The 20,344-nt window shown below is 36.5% G+C and overlaps 1 protein-coding gene across 1 annotated transcript; it reads left to right on the forward strand.

Moving 5' to 3' along the window:
- The first annotated feature begins 1,437 nt into the window (after positions 1-1,437).
- On the forward strand, positions 1,438-12,415 carry LOC117117154 (deoxynucleoside triphosphate triphosphohydrolase SAMHD1-like). The gene is made up of 5 exons (XM_033261365.1): positions 1,438-1,470; positions 3,055-3,215; positions 3,509-3,624; positions 4,596-4,666; positions 12,182-12,415. The coding sequence occupies exons 1-5, from the start codon at positions 1,438-1,440 to the stop codon at positions 12,413-12,415; spliced, it is 615 nt and encodes a 204-aa protein (XP_033117256.1).
- Positions 12,416-20,344: the final 7,929 nt, after the last annotated feature.

Genomic DNA, 20,344 nt, shown 5'->3' on the forward strand with positions numbered 1-20,344 from the left:
ATATTTTCCATTTACCATTGTTATTCTGGTCAAAAGCCTTTTAACCCAAGATATTTTTAATCCCTTTATCATGGATGGAATATGACACATTCGCAAACTACCCTCAGCATAATCACCAATAATTGTACTACGATTAACCTTATCCATGGTCCTCCCGACCAAATGAAATTATATATGATTTTGTCAAGTTCTTTTAAAAAATGACTTGGGGGTTAGGTAAAACCGAAAAAAGAAAAACAAGTTGAGAAATACCCAAGGTCTTAACAATTGTAATCTTACCGAGCGTGGTTAGATCTATGATTGACCAAACTCTTAAGATATCCTTAAGCTTTTGAAGTTTTGCAATATAGTTTAGCTCATAAAGGCAATTTTGATCAATGGTAAAAGAGATGCCAAGAAGCTTTACAATATCTTGGAGACAATTTGACACCTAAATTACCAGTATAAGGTGGATTATTTATTAACTTGCCAAGGAAGGGTACCTCTGACTTATTAATTTAAAACACACAGCCTTGCCGAAGACCTCGATTAAGTTTAAAAAACATGGATGCATGACCATTGTTCATTACACAAGACGTAATATCATTATACTGTAGAAAACATGAACCCATTTTATAACATCATTACCAAAATAAAAATGTTTAAGCGCTTTAAATACGAACGACCATTCAAGATTATCAAAGGCCTTTTTAAAATGGACCATAATTATTAAACTATTATTATTATTATTTACATATTCAGTCATATCAAAGGTTAAATGGATATTTTCACCAATACAATGACCTAAAAAACCTGTTTGATCCGCATGAATTATGTTTGGGAGTACTTGTTTTTAATCTAAAAGGATTACACTTTGTAATAAGTTTATATCTGTATTAAGGAGTGAAATTGGCCTCCAATTTTTTAACCTACTTGGGTCTTTATCTCTTTTTGGTATCAGATCAGGTTGATAATCCCACTACGTTAGTAATACATAATTATAACAATTGATTAAATACTGACCAATATCACTGCACTAAGACGTTCATTTAATTAAAGTAATTAGAGCGTTTTTGTTCGTCATTTAATTTTGGTATAATATCATATGAAGGTAAAAAAAAGTTTCAATATTGCAATCAGGTAGGTTACTAGAATTATATAAATTTTAGAAAAATTTCTTTTCTTCCTTCAGAATTTCATGACAATTAGTAAAGAAGTGATTTTGATCATCAACCAATTTTTCAGAAAACTGTAGCAAAATCACCCAAATGGTCTATATTATATAACCGACATAAATCTTTTAGTAAATGTTTTTAAAATACAATTTTCTCATACCGTAAAACACACAATGATTTTATAAATGGCCACCATACTGGGCATCTAGAAACTGACTAATCACAGTTTTAAAAGGTGACGACAAAAGAGGAGACATCTGCTTTACTTGAACCTTTAAACAGAATGACTTTTATTCATGACAACACAACTGTGCTAGTAAATTCAAATGGATGAACTGAATGACATAAAAAAAATGTGAGTGGCAAAAAAACCCTTTCGAGTTGACGAAAAACAACTGACCACACCAACATAGCCAGAGTTCAGGAATTACACAATTGTAGTTGCCTCTCCATTAAACGTATGTCTTTATAGTTTTGTTCAATTGATCTTTTTTTTTGCAAGTTGTTAAAATTCTTTTAGACATTATTTAAAGTTCTTATTTAGACATCTGATACCATCAACTTTACTATCAGAGTGTGTTTTTTAAATCCGTGTTGTTGGGTGGAGTTAGTGGTAGTGTGGTTCTTAGCCATCAGAAATATATTAGTGCACATTATTGAAGTGTTAATTGTGAGGTTAACCGGCGTACCGTATATGGATTATATATTAGTAATCTATATTTGAGAATTTCTGCCAAAAGAACTACAGGTTCCTGTAAGAAATTTTGTTTGTCAAATAAAAATTAAAGGTCAAGTAATCAGTGATGGAATTATGTCACTGACAAATATAAAATCATGACCATTCTGGAGTTGATGGTTTAGAAGAATATAAGTTCGGAAAAGTAGTACTAAGCTTGATTCAGGTGAACTACCAAAATACAAAACTTTTGTCAGTTTTTGTGCGACTCCCTTAGTGGTTTGAGTGTTTTCACAATAAAAACAGCCTCAGAACATTTACCTCCTGAAGTAAAAACTATGAATATATTTTTATCTACTACTCGTCAGTGAAGTAGGCAGAAACATAGTATGTACTTGAAGATCTCTATTATTATTTGCTGGTGGTGGTTAGAAAAGGCGTTTTTTTTTTTTAAATAAAAAGTTTTCCATTAAGGTGTACTACAAAAGCAATACATGTTTGAAAATTTGACCAGTATGTAACATTTTAAAATTACTTGTTAGGCCAAAGCTTAGGAAATGGTTTAAGTGACTTCACAAAATATCTTTTTCACTGTCAAGAGGAAACATGTATCTGAATAATTTGAGACCAAAACGAAGTCTCTACGAACACATTAATGCAAATAGAAATGTATATGGTCTGATAAATTTGAAAAAGAAAGCAACTCTGTACGACCAGTGCTTGTAAAGATATAATGTATCTCCAACTAATTTGCGTATTTAAGCTAATTTGCAAATTATCTAAGGTGTACTTTCTGGATTTTACCAACCCTACACCTGTGTATTTGTTTTAATTATAATTTAAATTATTTCTTTGCAATTTGTTCCATTTCAAATGCCTAATAATTAAGTAATTAACTTCATAAGTTAAATATTTGCTAAAAATAGCTAAAAATATTAAAATGACAGCCATTTAGATTTAAAATATTATTTTATATTTATTGCCAGTTATGTGAAAGATTATTTAGTATAGTAACATCTTCTAAAGTACAATTATTTGTAATAAAATGTTTAAAAATGGTGGCCATTTTGAAATTGCTGGCTACCTCCCTTTTGCATGAAAAAAAATGTTGCACATACTTTTTATATTCAGTGATGTCTATTCTACAATGTATCCAATTTTTTAGCAAAAAAAATGCAACCAACCAAAGTTTGCTGGACTTAAAACGTTTCTCCATAATTACAGATATTCAACGATCCGATACATGGAACCATTCTGGTTCATCCGCTGTGTGTTAAAATCATAAATACATCTCAGTTTCAACGTCTACGTCAAATCAAACAGCTCGGCTGTTGCTACTTCATTTACCCAGGAGCTTCACATAACCGATTTGAACATTCTATTGGGTATAGTAGTTACATGTTTATATCTCTGAGAGTTGTACTGCTCTATAATTTATCTCGTAGCACAGTTCACTGTGTGGTAATGCTAGTTTCCTATGCAATTAAAATATAATAAAAATAATGAAATTAAGAGTTAAATTTACTCATAGTTGGATATTGATTATTTTTTTAACTTTGTCAACAGATAATGGGGGTTGGCAAAATGACATGACAAGAACTTTTGTAGTGTTTAGTATATTTTTAGTAAAAATGAGTTTCAAACATCAAATAAACAGCTTTTAATTTTTCGATTTTAGAGTCTCGCATCTTGCTGGTAGGTTTGCAAGAACCTTAAAAGAGAGACAGCCGGAGCTGGGTATTACTGACACAGACATACTGTGCGTTGAGATTGCAGGACTGTGCCATGACTTAGGTACAAAACTAAACTAAGGTCCAAATGACAGTATTTATTTCTCTATTAAGCTGAAGCCATTTTTATTTTCTAATTAATATTCATAATATAGATGTATTCAATAATTAATTTACGTTCCAGTGGTGTAAGGTTTTCGTAACTTTTTGATATAATATTCATTAGGGTCATAATAGGCCTAAAAAGAATAAGCCAAACAAACTCTATTTTGTTGTAATTTGTTTTAGGTTTAATCAAATTGTTACTGGCAGCTAAGCTCAGTGGCTAAAACTGGTGGTTTGGTAGTCACGTTTTTGTGCGCTGAAACTTGGGAATCTTTAAATTTGTCCCTGATTCAATTCCCATTGTTTAGACTGGAGGGCTGTTTATACAGAATTCAATTGCGCAGCCTATGCACGCAGTGAAAAAGAGAACACTGTAAAAAAAAGTACAATAGGAGATGGTCTCCTGGTGTACTCCAATGCCCAATCCACCAGAAGGACCTCACTAGAAATAAGTCTTTAGCCAGTGAGTTATCCTAAGTGTTTAACACCACAGAAATCCAATACAAAGATCCGTGGCCAATGCTTTCTATTGTAAGGTCTTGCTCCCTTTAAAGTTTAGGTTGCTTGTGTCCTCATCTAGTCTGTTGCTGTGCTCTCTACCAAGAATTATAAATGGGTACAACCGGTGTGGGAAATCTTTAGAGAACACTGTACAGTAAGAGAGAGGCACTCCGGCCTGTGAGAGCGCTCGGTTTGACTTTATTTTCACTTTTCTTGTATTACAATTATAAATGTAAACACTATAATATATTAAAATACTGTACCATATATTATTTAAATGGGCTAATCGAATATTGGTACATTTTGTAGCGTAGAAACCCTTAGAACTGAGGTTAATTCATGTTACTACCAATGTATTACTATTTTTATGCAGCTGTAACATACTTATTGTTGTATTTAAAAATTACTAACATTTGGCCTCTTTTTCAGGTCATGGTCCGTTTTCTCATTTGTTCGATGGAAGATTTATACCTAAAACAAATCCAAAAGCTAATTGGAAAGTGAGTGACCTATAATGTATCATTTGATATATATACCATTTATTGTTTTATATATACAGTATATATACCATTTATTGTTATATATATAATTATATATATAATCACCACAATGCTTTTGTAGTCAAGTGGTTATGACGTTCCCCATGTATGCGAAAGTTTCGGGGTTTGAGTAATAAGCCAAACAAACTCCATTTTTGTTGCATATATTAAAATCGTGACGTCCGACACGTTTAAGAAATGAAACAAACTCAGACTCTACTGGAGTTTGAATCACCACAATGCTTTCGTAGTCAAGCGGTTTTGACGTTCGCCATGTATGCAAAAGGTTCGGGGTTCGAGTAACAAGCTAAACAAACTCCACTTTTGTTGCATATATTAAAATCGTGATGTCAGACACGTTAAAGAAATTAAACAAACTCAAACTCTACTGGAGTTTGATTTCACCACAATGCTTTCGTAGTCAAGTGGTTATGACGTTCGCCATGTATGCGAAAGGTTCGGTGTTCGAGTTCCGGTAGAGGCTGATTTTTTTTCTTTTTTGTCACACTCCTCTTCTGTTACTTTTATATAAACATATAAAATCATTCTTTAATAAAAAAAAAAACACAATAAAAGAATGTCACAGAAATACCCAGGTCATGGCTAAATTAGGCACATGCAAGGTAGAAGCAATACAGAGACAATAAAAACACTCAGGTGAGTGTCTGGCGTTCCTAACATTGTCAATGCCAGCTCGCTAACTTGCCTTTTATACTTTTTCATCGCTTATTACTTAATTTTAAAATATTATTTAGTCTTGTTTCATTATCTTTAGAAAATACTCCCCTAGAACCCACCTCCAGGCAAAACAATGTGCATTTATAACCTTTATCTTTGATATCGTTGACGATGTCGTCATATTTGCTACATTTATAATTATGTTCCTTGGTTATATTTGGTTCTAGTGGCACCGTAAATTCAATTATCTCGGTTGCCTTGTTAGATTCATCAATTAAGAATATGTCTGGCTTAAGGCTTGTACATAATAGGCTAGGCCTATATTTGGGGAATTGATCCACCAGCTACAGAAAGGCCAGTTAGACCTAATATCGAATCGTGTCGCCATGTATAACGACCTTGGTGTAGGGCAACTCTACACGCGTTCAGGACTTTCTCCATATCTTTAAGTTACATCGTGTCGGCAAGAAATCAATCGAGGCTCGCGTGGCAAAACTGACGACTCCCCTGGGCAAGCTATGATGATAGATTTCCATTTAATATCATATGATTCTAGATGAGCAGGTTTCAGAAGTTCACCCTGCTGGACTAGGGGTTGAATGTAATCTGTCTAGAACTTTTTTGTCTAGTCTTTTTTGTCATACAACATTGATTTAACATGTTGCTTGACTGTTGACCAACCAGAGGAGTCCCCATCTTCAGCAACTGCGGATGAGTAAATATTCTTCTATTGCCTCGATCCATTTCTTTCCATCTTTCTAACCCATGATTCTTCACGTTCCAGTTTACACTTCAGTGCATGAATTACCCGACAGTCAGCCTTCATCATACATTTAGAATAAGCTAAGAAATGCGACTCCAAGTCAATATCAAAAAGGGTGGGTATTCCCAAACCTTTAGGACTATGGATAAAAGCAGGAGTCGCACCTGTGATGGAAATACCGAGCCATCCTTGATTGTATTTGTATGGATATGGTCTAATGTCTGAAGTTGACCGTCATTCAATTCATGCACTGTAAGTAGATATCTTAAAGAAGGGATGCCGTATTGAACATATACTCTATAGAAGTTTGTATTCTTTACGTATTAAGCTTATGTCGATGTATACTTATACAGTATTAGAAATGGTATTTTTTATGTGGTCAAATATATACTTACTTTTTCCTTTATAATACATCATAGTACCTAACATTTCAGGAGCGTCCTTTAAAGTTTTTAGTTCATGTTCGCCGAGTTGAAACTTGAATTCCTGGGGTTTCCGCTGCGTATTGACATACTTTTACATTTTACAGGTTTTAATGCAAGTCCCGTCGATTTCGTTATACCATTAATTTTATTCATAAAATTCTGGTACATTCGTTTATTACTTGTCATTAGCCAAAAATCATTTGCAAATTGTACATGTAATGAATCGTTGGTCTCCCATATTATTATAACCATACGACGTTTCATTTTTTTTAAGAACTGGATTATAGGGCCGAAAACGGTTAAAAAGATGATCGGAGAAAGTGGGTCTCCTTAGAACACACCACGTTTAAATTTAAAGGCAGTCAATTCCCAGTTTGGGCCTTTGACATTGCCCTGTAGGTTAGAATTGAATAAAGCGATTTGGCCTACTTGCACACATTTCCTGGGATATTATTGCGCTTAAGTGAGTAATGTTTCAGGTTATGTTCAAATGAATCCAAATGCGTCTGCCTTTGTGATATGATGGTATTTGATGGTATACTTTGGCAACACACGATGTTAAGGAAATCATTCTAAAATTGCTGGGTTTACTAAGATCTCCTGATTTATGTATTAACGTAACTGAGCTATTCGACCAGCGGGGGTGGGATTCTGTCAGCTAATAATTGAGTGAAAAGTGTCGCAAGAAAGTGGTGGGATGCAGGAATTTTTTGAAGTAGACCGTAGGTGCTGTCTCTTATACACATCTAGATGTAACCTACTCCAAAAAATGTTTTCTTTTATAAAAGAATACATATAATGAGGGGATGAAATTCCAGAAATCTCGTCCTAAACACAAGTTAGCTTACATATGCAAAATAAAAGCCACGACACCTTTTTGATTGAAAGCACTAATTTAACAGTAGGATAGACAATCTGAACATCTTGTAAAGAAAGGGGTTTTTCTTTTATATATCAAGATATGTGATAAGGGGATAAGTTGCAGAAATCACACCATGGTCACATGTCCTGTTCATATGCAAATTAGGTTAAATATATGTATTAGCTTTATAACACTGATGCTGCATAAACTTTATTTTATTATTCTGTTCATGAGGACATTTCAATTATGGGATTTTAATATAACCTATCGCGTTAGTTTGTGGCTCGCCAATGTTTTGTTTTGGTGACAACATGGCCGGTGTAAGTCATGTGATTGCGATCCACCCAATCACACGTGCGTATAGCAGAATCCCGTGAAACCGAGTTGGCCAAACTCCCTCTATGTCATAGAGCTATTAAACAACTAGAGTGCTTACAAGATGGCGAAGGAATGCAGAGTTGAGAGTTGTGTATGTGTACCATCCAAGATGGCTCTGTAGGAAGCGCCACCTTCTGGCTTATTATGCATATTATTACCATGAATAAGCCCTCTGATTGACTATTATCTAATTGGTATTGATAGTAACAAATTATTAAACTATTGTAGCCAAAAAGAGGCGCCCAAGTAGAAGATCTGAATTCAAAAAAAAAAATTTTAATCATGTACATTACACCCATACACCGCAACGCTCGAGTTTCAAACATACGGATAACTAGCTGTACTGAACTTTCTGTGCAAATTGAGGGCGCCATTGAAAATGATAGTGCTTAGGCGAAATTTGATTGGCGGAATCTATGGCAGCCATCTTGGATGGTACACACACACACACACACAGCTCTGCGTATTTCGAACGTCGAATACATTGTTAGCGCTCTAGTATTCTTATTATATCCCTATGCTCTACTACTACGGCTCTGAGTCAACTCCCGGAACGCCGCCGTGCGAAGCACAACTCAAAGTCGAGCCAGAAGTGGAACGTGAAATTTTGATATGGGCAGGGAACAGGGATATGGGTTTGTAGTCAGATTTGCGAGAAAAACTTCAGCTACCCGTATTTCTCGATTGAGACGTCAGTGGGAGCTGTAATTTGTATGGCAAGGAGATGGTACAACTGTTAATTCGTATTAAGGGAATTTACGCAAACAAACCTTGTAGTTATTATTATTTTGGTTATATAGAACATTTTTATTTTTTGTGACGTCACACTCACTCTATAGTTAGCATGCCTACGTCATAAGCTAGATGACGTCACCTTTTCCTGGTAAGGCAAACCACAGTCTGTGGGCAAACTTTCCCGGCGTGCTTTTTTCATGTGGATAAACATGAAAACTACGGTCACACTAGAGTCTCAAAGCCTGGTTGACTCACCGCGGGTGAGATTTTCGTAATGTGACCGCCCTTGGATCGACTCGCGTCTGGCGTGATCTCAATCTACCTATCTCGATCCCGGCTCAGCACCCAGATTGACCCTGGCGTGACCGGGATTGACATTCCGACCAATCACAGTCGATGACGCCGTTGCGTTTACAAGTGCTTGAATAAAAAAACCTCGTGAGTTCTTCATGTGTTAAGACGCAATCTTCAGTTGTCAAAATATGCACTTATCAATCCGAAAACTAGCATCGCCATTACATCCAAGCCTAGGCTTAGATCATCCAATATACTGTCCATTATCATAGGTCTATGATAAAGATCGACCGCAAAAATGTTTCGCGCGTGGGGCCGGTATTTTGACTGTGGTGGCGCTCTAACTTCCTGTTTCGACTTTCCTAAATTGGAGGTCAATCCAACTAAATTCAGGTATAGTGTGACCGAACCAGAGGTGACGGAACTAGGGGGTGCTGTGTTATGGAGAGTAATGTGTGACCGGATATGGTCTGCAGTCAGTTGGTTGTTACCATGCGCCAGTGATATAGTACAACAATATGAAACTGTTATGTAGGCCTAATGAATGAATAAAGTTCGGAGTTTTTCGGGTAGTGAAATGATAATTTCACATTTTAATTGCTCCCTAAATTCATAAGTGTAAGCTAAATTACGGTGATTAATTTAATTAGCGAAGATATGGAGACAATTATTTCGAATCCCTCTTTCCAAGAGGGGATGCAAATGCTTTGTGAAAATGAGTACGCCGCGGTACTCATTTTCACAAAGAAATACACAGAACTGGTTAGCTAACAATTCTGTCAATGTTGCATGAACACCTGGGAAGGTAGGTGCAATCACGTTGTTACCTAGCAAACGTCTGTACTGTATGGGGGAGGGGCTGCTGATGTACTGTGTAGCGGGGGACGATGAGGCATAAGACTAGGCCTAGGCCTAATAACAACTCCCTGGAAAACATAGGCATATGCCACTAAACAGGAACTATCGCCAACAAAAACCATGTTCAATGACGTCACTGCCTGCCAAATCATCGAATTTATAATGAGGTTTTCTCTACGAACACGCAGCACGCATGGGCACAGTTTATCGTTGAGTACCAGGAGTACGAACACATGTTTACGCACCAATAACACCAGGTTTCATCGATAGGAACCGTTAGGAAAGTGTTTCAATCTTGCTTTAAAATCATCTAATATTATAGACATTATAAATGATAGCTATATTTTCGTATGAGTACAGACAAACGAAAAATTATCGGATTTTTTTTGCTTTTTTCGGGGAAATATAGGCCGCGAAATGCCGATCAACAGAGCATCTGAAGAACAATAGTTGAACTATGAACTTTAAACTGCGCATGTGGTTTTACTATTGGAGTAACATCGGACACTTGGTTTGTTCATGGTTTGTTGTTCATGTCCTCGCCTCCCACTGCGGTGCTGCGCTGTTGAAGCCGGTCTGTATGATAGTACATCAAAGGCCTAGTTATCGCTCGTAAATGACCTTCGTAATTGGCGGTTCGTTTGTTCTTAATAGGTTTATTGTGCCTTTAGGCTATGATCGCTGTTTAGAGGCCAGCGTTGGAATTATATGAGAGTACACTTTCGGAAGAAATAAATTAAAATAAGAAAAAAAAAATAACTAAGAATAATTCATTTGCAGAGGTACTTTGTTTAAGTATTATACAATGCTAACAATGCGGCTCTTGTAGCCCAGACTTGGGCAAGGCATCCATGTGCAAAGCAGTGGTGTTTGTTTATCCATGAAAAAACCACGCCTGACAAGTTTGCCTTACCAGGAAAAGGTGACGTATCTAGCTTATGACGTATGCATGCTAACTAATGTGAGTGTGACGTCACCAAAAAATGAATATTTTCTATTATAACCAAAATATTAATAACCACAAAGTTTCTGGGCGTAAATTCCCTTAATACGAATGAAGGGTTGCACAATCTCCTTGCCATACAAATTACAGCTCCACACTGACGTTTCAGTCGAGAAATAAGGGTAGCTGAATTTTTTCTCTCAAATCTGACTACGAAACCATATCCAAATTTCACGTTCCACTTTTGACCCTGAGTTGTGCTTCGCACTCGCCGCTGAGGGCGGCGTTCCGGGAACCCTGCGTCCAGAATTTCGAGCCTGGCTTGAAACCTCACCCGCGGTGAGACTCTAGTGTGACCGAAGACAACTATACAAGGAGATTGGAAACGCGACTGGATTCTTCGAACCGCAAGCGGGCAACTTCCACACAAGAGACAAGCGGATATTTTCGTGGCGGTACTGAACATATAATAAAAAAAAATTTTAACTTTTACTTTGGCAATTTCTTTGAAAGGTAAAGATACATAAACACATATATTGCAGTTTAAATGTCTGAAATTTATGGTATGCGTACATAAGGCTACAATAGGCTTTGTAATATTACCATTCCTTGCCTTACTTTAACATATTTAATACATAGAAGATTCTAGAATAATATTTAATTGATCAAAGAAACAGTGTAAACCACATTGGTAATTTTAGGAACACATCACACTATGTAGAATCCAAGAGTAATATATGGAAGCTTCTAGAATCTTGGGTACTATAGAGGCAAATAAGCCTAATTGGTTAATTATAATGTAAGGTGACCAATGAGGAACTTAGGCAATATAGAATGATCTTGAATGCTCTGGAGTTGTACAGCTAGGTTATATAAGCTGATAGTTTTATCTTTCAGGAGCTCTTTTTGAAACACATGTTTATGTGAATGTTATTGTATTATTTTGATACCGGATTCTTGTTGGAGTTTATACAGAATACAAGTTTATATGAGAGTTGTTTTACAACATTGTGAGCTGTGTTTATATTTTATATGTCAAAGAGGGATTCCTAGTCATTTCTATACCGCTGGAAAATACGTCAAGTAGGAATTCATGACATATTATGGTGGCAGCGGCGGTTGTTCTACTGCATGACATATAGTAGCAGCTGTGGTTGTGTTCTACTGTAACCAAGGATTTATATATCGTTTTGTTCAACGAACTGTGTGAATTTTCTACAATTACAGTAAGTAGTCTGTAATTTTTTTTTTAGACAGTGGACATTGACTATCTTTGTATTTGGAGCAGTAGACTTGTGAACGTATCGGTAACCACGATTTACTAGTAACAAGCCCCTCGTCAAGATTTAATAATGGCTGATGGACAATCAACAACAAGATCCGGTAAGGAGTATCAAGGCGACGACAATCATGACACAGATGAGCAATCTGTTCAGTCGCAACATTCAGAACAAGATGCAGCAAACGCTGTGGCACCTGGTGGACTTAACCTTCAAGGCAGCGAGTTGTTAATAAGGACTTGTTCTTATTTCTGCACCAGAAGCAACTGCAACAGCAGGAGCTGATAAGGCAGATGATTAATAGACAGGATCAGCAACGTCAGGAAGAAATGGAGAGGCGCAAGGAAGAAATGGAGAGGCACAAGGAAGAAATAGAGGCACAGCGAAGAAATGGAAAGACAAGAACGATTACGCCAGGAAGAAATGGGAAGACAAGAGCCCTTACACACGCTAGAAATGGACAAGCAAATGGCTTTAGTAACCACGCTGATTGATAAACAAAAGGAAAGTGATGACAAACGTCTTAAAGACATTATGAAACTGAAGGAAATTCAGATTGCAAAGTTGGATGAGGGTGATGATATCGAGAATTACCTAACCACATTTGAACGAATTGCTAACACCTACGAGTGGCGCAAGGAGCACTGGGTGGTGAAATTGATCCCTCACTTGACGGGCAAGGCACGAGCAGCTTATGCAGCACTACCAGTGACGGATAGCAATGACTATGACAAGGTAAAAGAAGCCATATTAAGAAGGTATGATATTACTGAAGAGACATAGACAGAGCTAGGTTTAGGGCTATTAGAAAGAAAACTGAGGAAAGTAATAGAGATATGTATGTAAAGCTAAAGGATCTATTTACCAAGTGGGCTAAACCTAATGACAAAAGTAAAGATGATTTGGCAGAAATAGTAATTTTAGAACAATTAGTTGAAATTATGCCCACAGGGGTACAAATTTGGGTTAAAGAGCACAAACCAAAATCAGGCTTAAATGCTGCAGAACTAGCAGATAATTATTTTCAGGCTAGAAAAGGTGTACAATTTGACAAGAGGTTTCAGCCTCGAAATTCGGAAAGTCGATATAATCAGGCAAAGACTGATAAGGGTACTGCTGAAGCAGAAATTAAGAGTAGTACTAAACCATTTGATCAATGTCACAAATCACAGTCTGACACTAGACCACCTCTTGTTTGTTGACGTTGCAAGAAAGTAGGTCATATTGAAAGGTTGTGTCGCAGTAAAGATGCCTACTTGTCAAAAATAACAGATAGTGTGAAACATAAGTCTTACCATTGTAGAGGCCTAGTGGAGGGTTGTGATAGTGAAATGTTGTTAGATTCTGGATGTGACATGACACTTGTTCATACTGATTTAGTTGTGCCTAAGAAAATCAATCATGAAGACCAGGCTAAGGTTACATGTAGGTGTGTCCATGACCATGTCCAAGCATACCCTACAGCTTATGTAAACATTAAAGTGGGAAATGAAGACCATAGTTTATTGGTAGGCATCTGCAAAAATTTGCCTAAAGATGTGATTCTTGGTAGGGATTTTCCCAATTTTGAACTCTTGTTACAGAACGGTATTAAGGACATTCATAGCTTAGTTGTAACTAGGACTCAGGCTAGGAATGATAGGCATAGAGAAGAGCACGAGTTGAAGGAGGAACAGGCTTGTGGCGTAGTTCCAAGGCAGTTAGATGAATCAAACGTTTCAAATTTTCAGACTGAGTTTGGACATTTGGATGGTCCAATGTTTATGGACAGTCCTCCTAAGGATAAGGTTTCCAAGACTAGGAGTGAAAAACGAAAGGCCAGGCAAGAGTTTGCAAAGAGAGAGGAAGCCAAGTCTAGTCAGAAGGGAGAGTTAGATATTTTGGACATAGGTGTAGATACACTTAAAGACTATCAGATTAAGGATACGACCTTGGATCCTCTTAGAAAACAAATGTTAATACAGACAGGGAGAGAGGATATACAGATAGTCTGTAAAGATGGCGTCTTATTCAGACAAATTTTCCCTAAGTCCAATCTGATCCACTAGAACAGTTAGTACTGTAGTTCCAAAACCGTGTCGTAACAGTGTGCTGAAAGTCTCACATGATATTCCACTGGCAGGTCACATGGGTAGAAAAAGACATTAGATAGGATCACCGTACAGCAATCCTTTTGGCCAGGAGTTAGAAAGGATGTAACAGAATATTGTAGCACTTGTGAGAGTTGCCAGAAAACTTCAAAGTATAAGACTAAGTTTAAGGCCCCAATGATTCCAATGCCGATAATTAGCGAACCATTTCAAAGGATTGCCATGGACATTGTTGATCCACTGGAACGAAGTAAGTCAGGGAATAAGTATGTCCTTGTCCTATGTGACTATGCGACTAAATATCCCGAGGTTATTCCATTGCTAAGCATTGAAGCTACAATAGCTGATGAGTTGGTTAAGTTGTTTTCTAAAGTATGGGTAACTAGGAAGACAACACGAAAGAAAAAACTATTGTTGTTTAAAGTTTGCCTGTTAACTGTACGAAATCTATATTTTGCTTTTCATATGATCTTGTTCAAGTTATCATTTAATTTATGCGATTGTGTATTTCTACAATGTATGTTCAGTTATAAGCTAAAGATGTATATTTGTCAATCAATTACTTTAGGCGACGTTTGTAGACTAACCTACTCGTACCAACGTCCGCATGTCGCGCTAGCCTTATCCTACTCTAGGCCTAGACTAGCTAGGATGGTATAGGCCTAGCCTAGAAGACGAAGGTCCCAATGAAAAACAACGCTTTTTGATAGCTAATTGTCTATTTAACATCACAATAATTCATTTTTAGACCTAAGTTGTTTTTTGAATTGTACTCCACAAATCTCAGCCGATACCTCGCACAACTGGCTAACGTCTCTATCTATTGTCGTGACGTCATGGCTCGCTGGCTCACACTTGTGATCGATATGTCTCGATCAAATAACACGCTGGCTCGCATTTTGGCAACACTCTTTGGCAGTCAACTCGCCCCTAGAAAACCCGCCCTTGGAAACTTGCCCCATAAAAAATGTACACTTCCTAGAGCATGCAGTCTAGTTCAAAATAAAAATTGTAACCTTTGGTAATCAACTACATTTTCCACATACATGGAAATTTTTGAAACTTTATTAAAAAAAACCTAAACCATAATTCACCACACTATAGACACTTTTTGACAAAAATGAAAAATTACGACTTTGTTACCCAATGAGAAGTGTTCTAATATAGACAATGGGTCGTGTCTCATATTATTTGTTATAGTTTTATTATTCATTATTTTCACTTGACTCGCATAAATAATTTTGTTCGAAGAACATTTATATGCAGTTGTACTTCGCAGCACTTCACTTGCAATTTGAATTTCTAGTTTACTTCATAAGAGAGTATTTTATTGTGGAAAAGATTAATTTTATAAACCCACATGTAAACCATGCCCTCAAAACTCTACGGAAGAGTTTTGAGCTCAGATAGAGGGTGGATTGTAATAAATTACCATTCCTTGCCTTACTTTAACATATTTAATACACAGAAGATTCTAGAATAACATTTAATTGATCAAAGAAACAGTGTAAACCACATTGGTAATTTTATGAACATGACACCATGTAGAATCCAAGAGTAATATATGGAAGCTTCTAGAATCTTGGGTACTGAGGCAAATAAGCCTAATTGGTTAATTATAATCTAAGGTGACCAATGAGGAACCTAGGCAATATAGAATGATCTTGAATGCTCTGGAGTTGTACAGCTAGGTTATATAAGCTGATAGTTTTATCTTTCAGGAGCTTTTTTTGAAACACGTGTTTATGTATGAATGTTATTGTATTATTTTGATACCGGATTCTTGTTGGAGTTTATACAGAATAAAAGTTTATTTGAGAGTTGTTTTACAACATTGTGAGCTGTGTTTATATTTTATATGCCGTCCAGGCCAACTAGGCTAACCGGGTCCCGACACTCGGTAATGCCTGAATTGAAGTAACACACTAATTCCATAGTACAGTTTACACACATTTATAAGCACATATATGTTCAGCTGAAATCATTTACCAAAACAGAAATGGTATTTTTGTGTGTACCTAGTAAGTCATGTTCAGAATCAGAGAATAACAGTCCAATTGACATATTTTCGTATTAATTACTGCTTTTTGAGTAATTGAATGTTTCAGCTATTAAAACACACTTTTCTCTAATATTCATGAACCATTAGTCATTGACAGGTAATATACCAAAAGATTAGCTAAACCTGTTTTTACCTATAATAAATATCTTTATGGATTACATGATTATAAATACGAAATACTGCCTTAAATTATACTCTAGTTTAGGCCTACAGTGTGGCCTAGCCATTATAGGCCTAGGGCCGTTTCGGCCGGGAACAAGTTCGTCTACGATGTCAGGGACGCCTATTCGGTAGTTGTTTTCATTTACATGGCTCAGTGATTATGAACTGAAACATGTTTGGTTGAATTTGCATATCAAAAGCGTGCAACACACAACGAATCGCCGGGATGGAAGAACAAAGCAAATCTCGGGTCGTTTCCAATCTTCTTCTATAGGTTTCACGGTGAGTCAAGCCAGGCTTGAGACCAGCGTGACCACTGCTTGGGTATTTACCCAAGATCTTGGCTATTTTGACTTGGTCTTGGGTTCTTGGGTATCCCGTTCAAATCCTTGGGTATTTTATACTAAGAAAATTTAATATTTTTGTCATAGAGGAAGAATTAAGAAGTAACAAAGTATATTTTAGTCCATTCAAGTAAGCAAAACTCAACGAAGTGCACATAACATTGTTAATTGACTGTTAATTGCTATAAAATGGGTTCAGAATTGTATATTTGTGATTTGCGTTGCCATTGATCTTTCCTAATTAATGCATTACATAGTAAAACTTGATCACTGATAACACTGGCAGACTGAGGGCATATTTTCACCTCAATTATATTAATTTAAATAATTAACACAAACAATTACAATAAAAAATGATTTATAAATTGAACTAAAAGGGAAACTATACATGCGAAAAACATGTGTTTTTCAAATTTTGATGCATTTTTAGAAAGCTTGGGTAATTTTGGGCAATTTTTGCTGAATCTTGGGTAATTTCGACCCAGTCAATTGGTATATCAAAAATTGTGAGTGGTCACGCTGTCTCGCACACTCGTCAGAGCAATGCGGTACACGCCAACCAAACAATCCATTACAGTATTGGGAACAACATTTAGTAGCAGCGTGACCACTGCTTGGGTATTTACCCAAGATCTTGGGTATTTTGACTTGGTCTTGGGTTCTTGGGTATTCCGTTCAAATCCTTGGGTATTTTATTTTTACTAAGGAAATTAAATATTTTTGTTATAAAGGAAGAATTAAGAAGTAACAAAGTATATTTCAGTCCATTCAAGTAAGCAAAACTCAACGAAGTGCACATAACATTGTTAATTGACTGTTAATTGCTATAAACATGGGTTCAGAATTGTGATTTGCGTTGCCATTGACCTTACCTAATTAATGCGTTACATAATAAAACTTGATCACTGATCTGCTGATAACACTGGCCAACTGAGGGCGTATTTTCTATCCGTATTATCACTTCATGAATATTAATTTTAATAATTAACACAAACAATTACAATAAAAAATGGTTTATAAATTGAACTAAAAGGGAAACCATACATGCGAAAAACACGTACTTTTCAAATTTTAATGCATTTTCAGGAAGCTTGGGTAATTTTGGCCAATTTTTGCTGAATCTTGGGTAATTTCGACCCAGTCATTGGGTATATCAAAAATTGTGAGTGGTCACGCTGCTTGAGACTCTAGTGTGACCGTAGCCTATAACACTGATGCTGCATAAACTTTCTTTCATTTATTCTGTTCATGAGGACAATTCAATTATGAGATTTTAATATATCATTGTAAATATCATATATAATAATCATTTACCTAACTTTGAAAGTTAATCAACGCGCTGTATTATTTTGAGAAGATAAAGTGAGGACGATTCTTTATTTTTGTTACGATTATCTTTTTGTTTTGAAAGGCTATTGTCTAGGCCTATACCTACTAGCAGCCTACTCTATCTAGCCTAGAGAGGCCTAGGCTAGTCTAGCCTCTAGTAGGGCAGGCCCCGTCTCTCTATTTTAGGCCTCATCTTTGAGTCAACACTGCAGCAGAGGGGAAAGGTTAGGTTGTGCAGACAGAGTAGGTTGCAATGTGAATCGTCGGCGATATATGTTAAAGCCCCATTCCTGGCAAAATTTCACTAAAAAAGATTTTTTTTTTTTTTAGAAAAAATGCATGCACTACTCTATTTATTATAAACAATGGAAAATATTGGCATAAATTTAGTTTTACGCAAAAGAATTTAAAAAAAAGAGAGAAATACAGACTATTTCACATGGGAAATTACCATTTTCTCGACAAATTCTTCGTTAAGCCTAGGCAAATTACGACTGGATCTAAAAAAAACTTTACCAGGTCGTCGCGTATTTTATTATCAATTCTCAATTAAAAAATTGTACACAGTTGTACAATTAGTACAATTGTACACAGACAGTGACAACGGTGAATACATAATTCCTTGGCGGAGGTAGAAATCGTTGCTATTATCCAAATAATACACACAATTAAGCCTATGGATCAGTATAGAAAACAGCAATGTAGCGCAAAATCATATGGCCGGACGCACTCTAGTGATAAAGTTTTCCTGCATTAGTGGAAAAAGAAGGGCGCCGTGTGCGTCTGGATATACTTAGCAAAGATCTTATAAACACAAGATAGCGTTCTCCGCGATTTACGCGTGCAAATTCTGTAATAAGGCATGAATGGCGCCCTCTTGCTAAATTGGAAACTTTTGACCCTTGACCGCTCTGACCATACCGTACACCGCTCCACTTTACCTTATGTATCAATCCTGTGAACAGCAGAACAGGAACCATCTCAGATCCATGGCAACAGATAGGACGCCCTCTTCCAAAACTGATTACTTTTTCTCTTTGGTATAATAGCGCATGAATGGCGCCCTCTTGCTAAATTGGAAACTTTTGAACCTTGACCGACGCTTCAATTGGTTACGCTTAAATCGCGGAGAACGCTATCTTGTGTTTATAAGATCTTTGATACTTAGCAACCGAAGGGCGTCCTGTACGTCGGGCACGAAGTATAGAAAACTTGCATGGTTAAAAAGAAGGGCGCCACCTATGTAACGCCGTTACTGCCTTCTGTATTGATATTTCATCATGCTGTTATTCTCAATCGACATGCTGTTGCTTTCAATCAGCATTACGTTGTTCTCAATCGACATTACGTTATTCTCATTTTACATCATGTAATTCTCATTTTACATTATGTTATTCTCAATCGACATGCTGTTGTTCTCAATCGACGTTACGTTATTCTCTAATGAAATGCTGCAGTTCTCAATCGACACGCTGTGGTTCTCAATCGACATGCTGCGGTTCTCAATCGACATGCTGCGGTTCTCAATCGACATGCTGCGGTTGTCAATCGACGTTACGTTGTTCTCAATCGACATGCGGTTCTCAATCGACATGCTGCGGTTGTCAATCGACGTTACGTTGTTCTCAATTGACTTGCTGTTGTTCTCAATTGACATGCTGCAGTTCTCAATCGACATGCTGCAGTTCTCAATCAACATGCTGTTGTTCTCAATCTACATGCTGTTGTTCTCAGTCGACATTAAGTTATTTTCATTTTACATCATGTAATTCTCATTTTACATTATGTTATTCACAATCGACATGCTGTTGTTCTCTGTAAGGTCAAATTAAATACAGGTCTCCCTTCCATTAAAGACCACTTTTGGGACCGGAGTTTTAGTGGTCTTTAGCAGCTTTGGTCTCTAATTAGAATCCTATAATTAAAGACCGGCACTTCACAATTTATTATAGAAAAAGGTGTATTAACATCATTATTTATTTTATAATGGTCTTTAATTGGAGGGAAAATTTTCAGTTGGGACCTCCAAACCCTGGTATTTGGTCTTTAAATAGAGTGTCTTTAATTGGAGGGAACAGCTAATGTTAAAAGATAGGCATCCAAAAGGGGCCACAGAAAAGTAGTCATTAATTGGAGATGGTCTTTAATTAGAGGGGTCTTTAATTGGAGGGAGACCTGTATTTTCCTTAGCATACAGTATTCTATAGTGCCTTAAATGTATTGCCTAAACTAAACACATGTCCACGCATACATTCATTCAGTCAGTCATTTACTGTAGTACATTATCAGACCATCGCTTGTAGGGATATTCCCAGCTCTCGGTATGAAAAAAGAAAAAAGTTGCTTGACTACCCCTTTATATCTGGTTTTAACTCATTTAAGTTATAAACCCTAGAATATTGTCATGTTATACTATTAGCCTGATGCCTGTGGCCA

This window comes from Anneissia japonica, unplaced genomic scaffold, assembly GCF_011630105.1.
Source record: "Anneissia japonica isolate Jap-2015-1 unplaced genomic scaffold, ASM1163010v1 scaffold287835_len3118868_cov185, whole genome shotgun sequence".
NCBI classification, from domain to species: Eukaryota; Metazoa; Echinodermata; class Crinoidea; order Comatulida; family Comatulidae; genus Anneissia; species Anneissia japonica.

Bases quoted from the DNA above. Each gene is read 5' to 3' on its own strand.
- LOC117117154 (XM_033261365.1), top strand. From the start codon at position 1,438: ATGACTTTTATTCATGACAACACAACTGTGCTA. The intron at 1,471-3,054 runs GTAAATTCAAAT...CCATAATTACAG, and splicing joins ATGACAACACAACTGTGCTA to ATATTCAACGATCCGATACA. The intron at 3,625-4,595 runs GTACAAAACTAA...CCTCTTTTTCAG, and splicing joins AGGACTGTGCCATGACTTAG to GTCATGGTCCGTTTTCTCAT.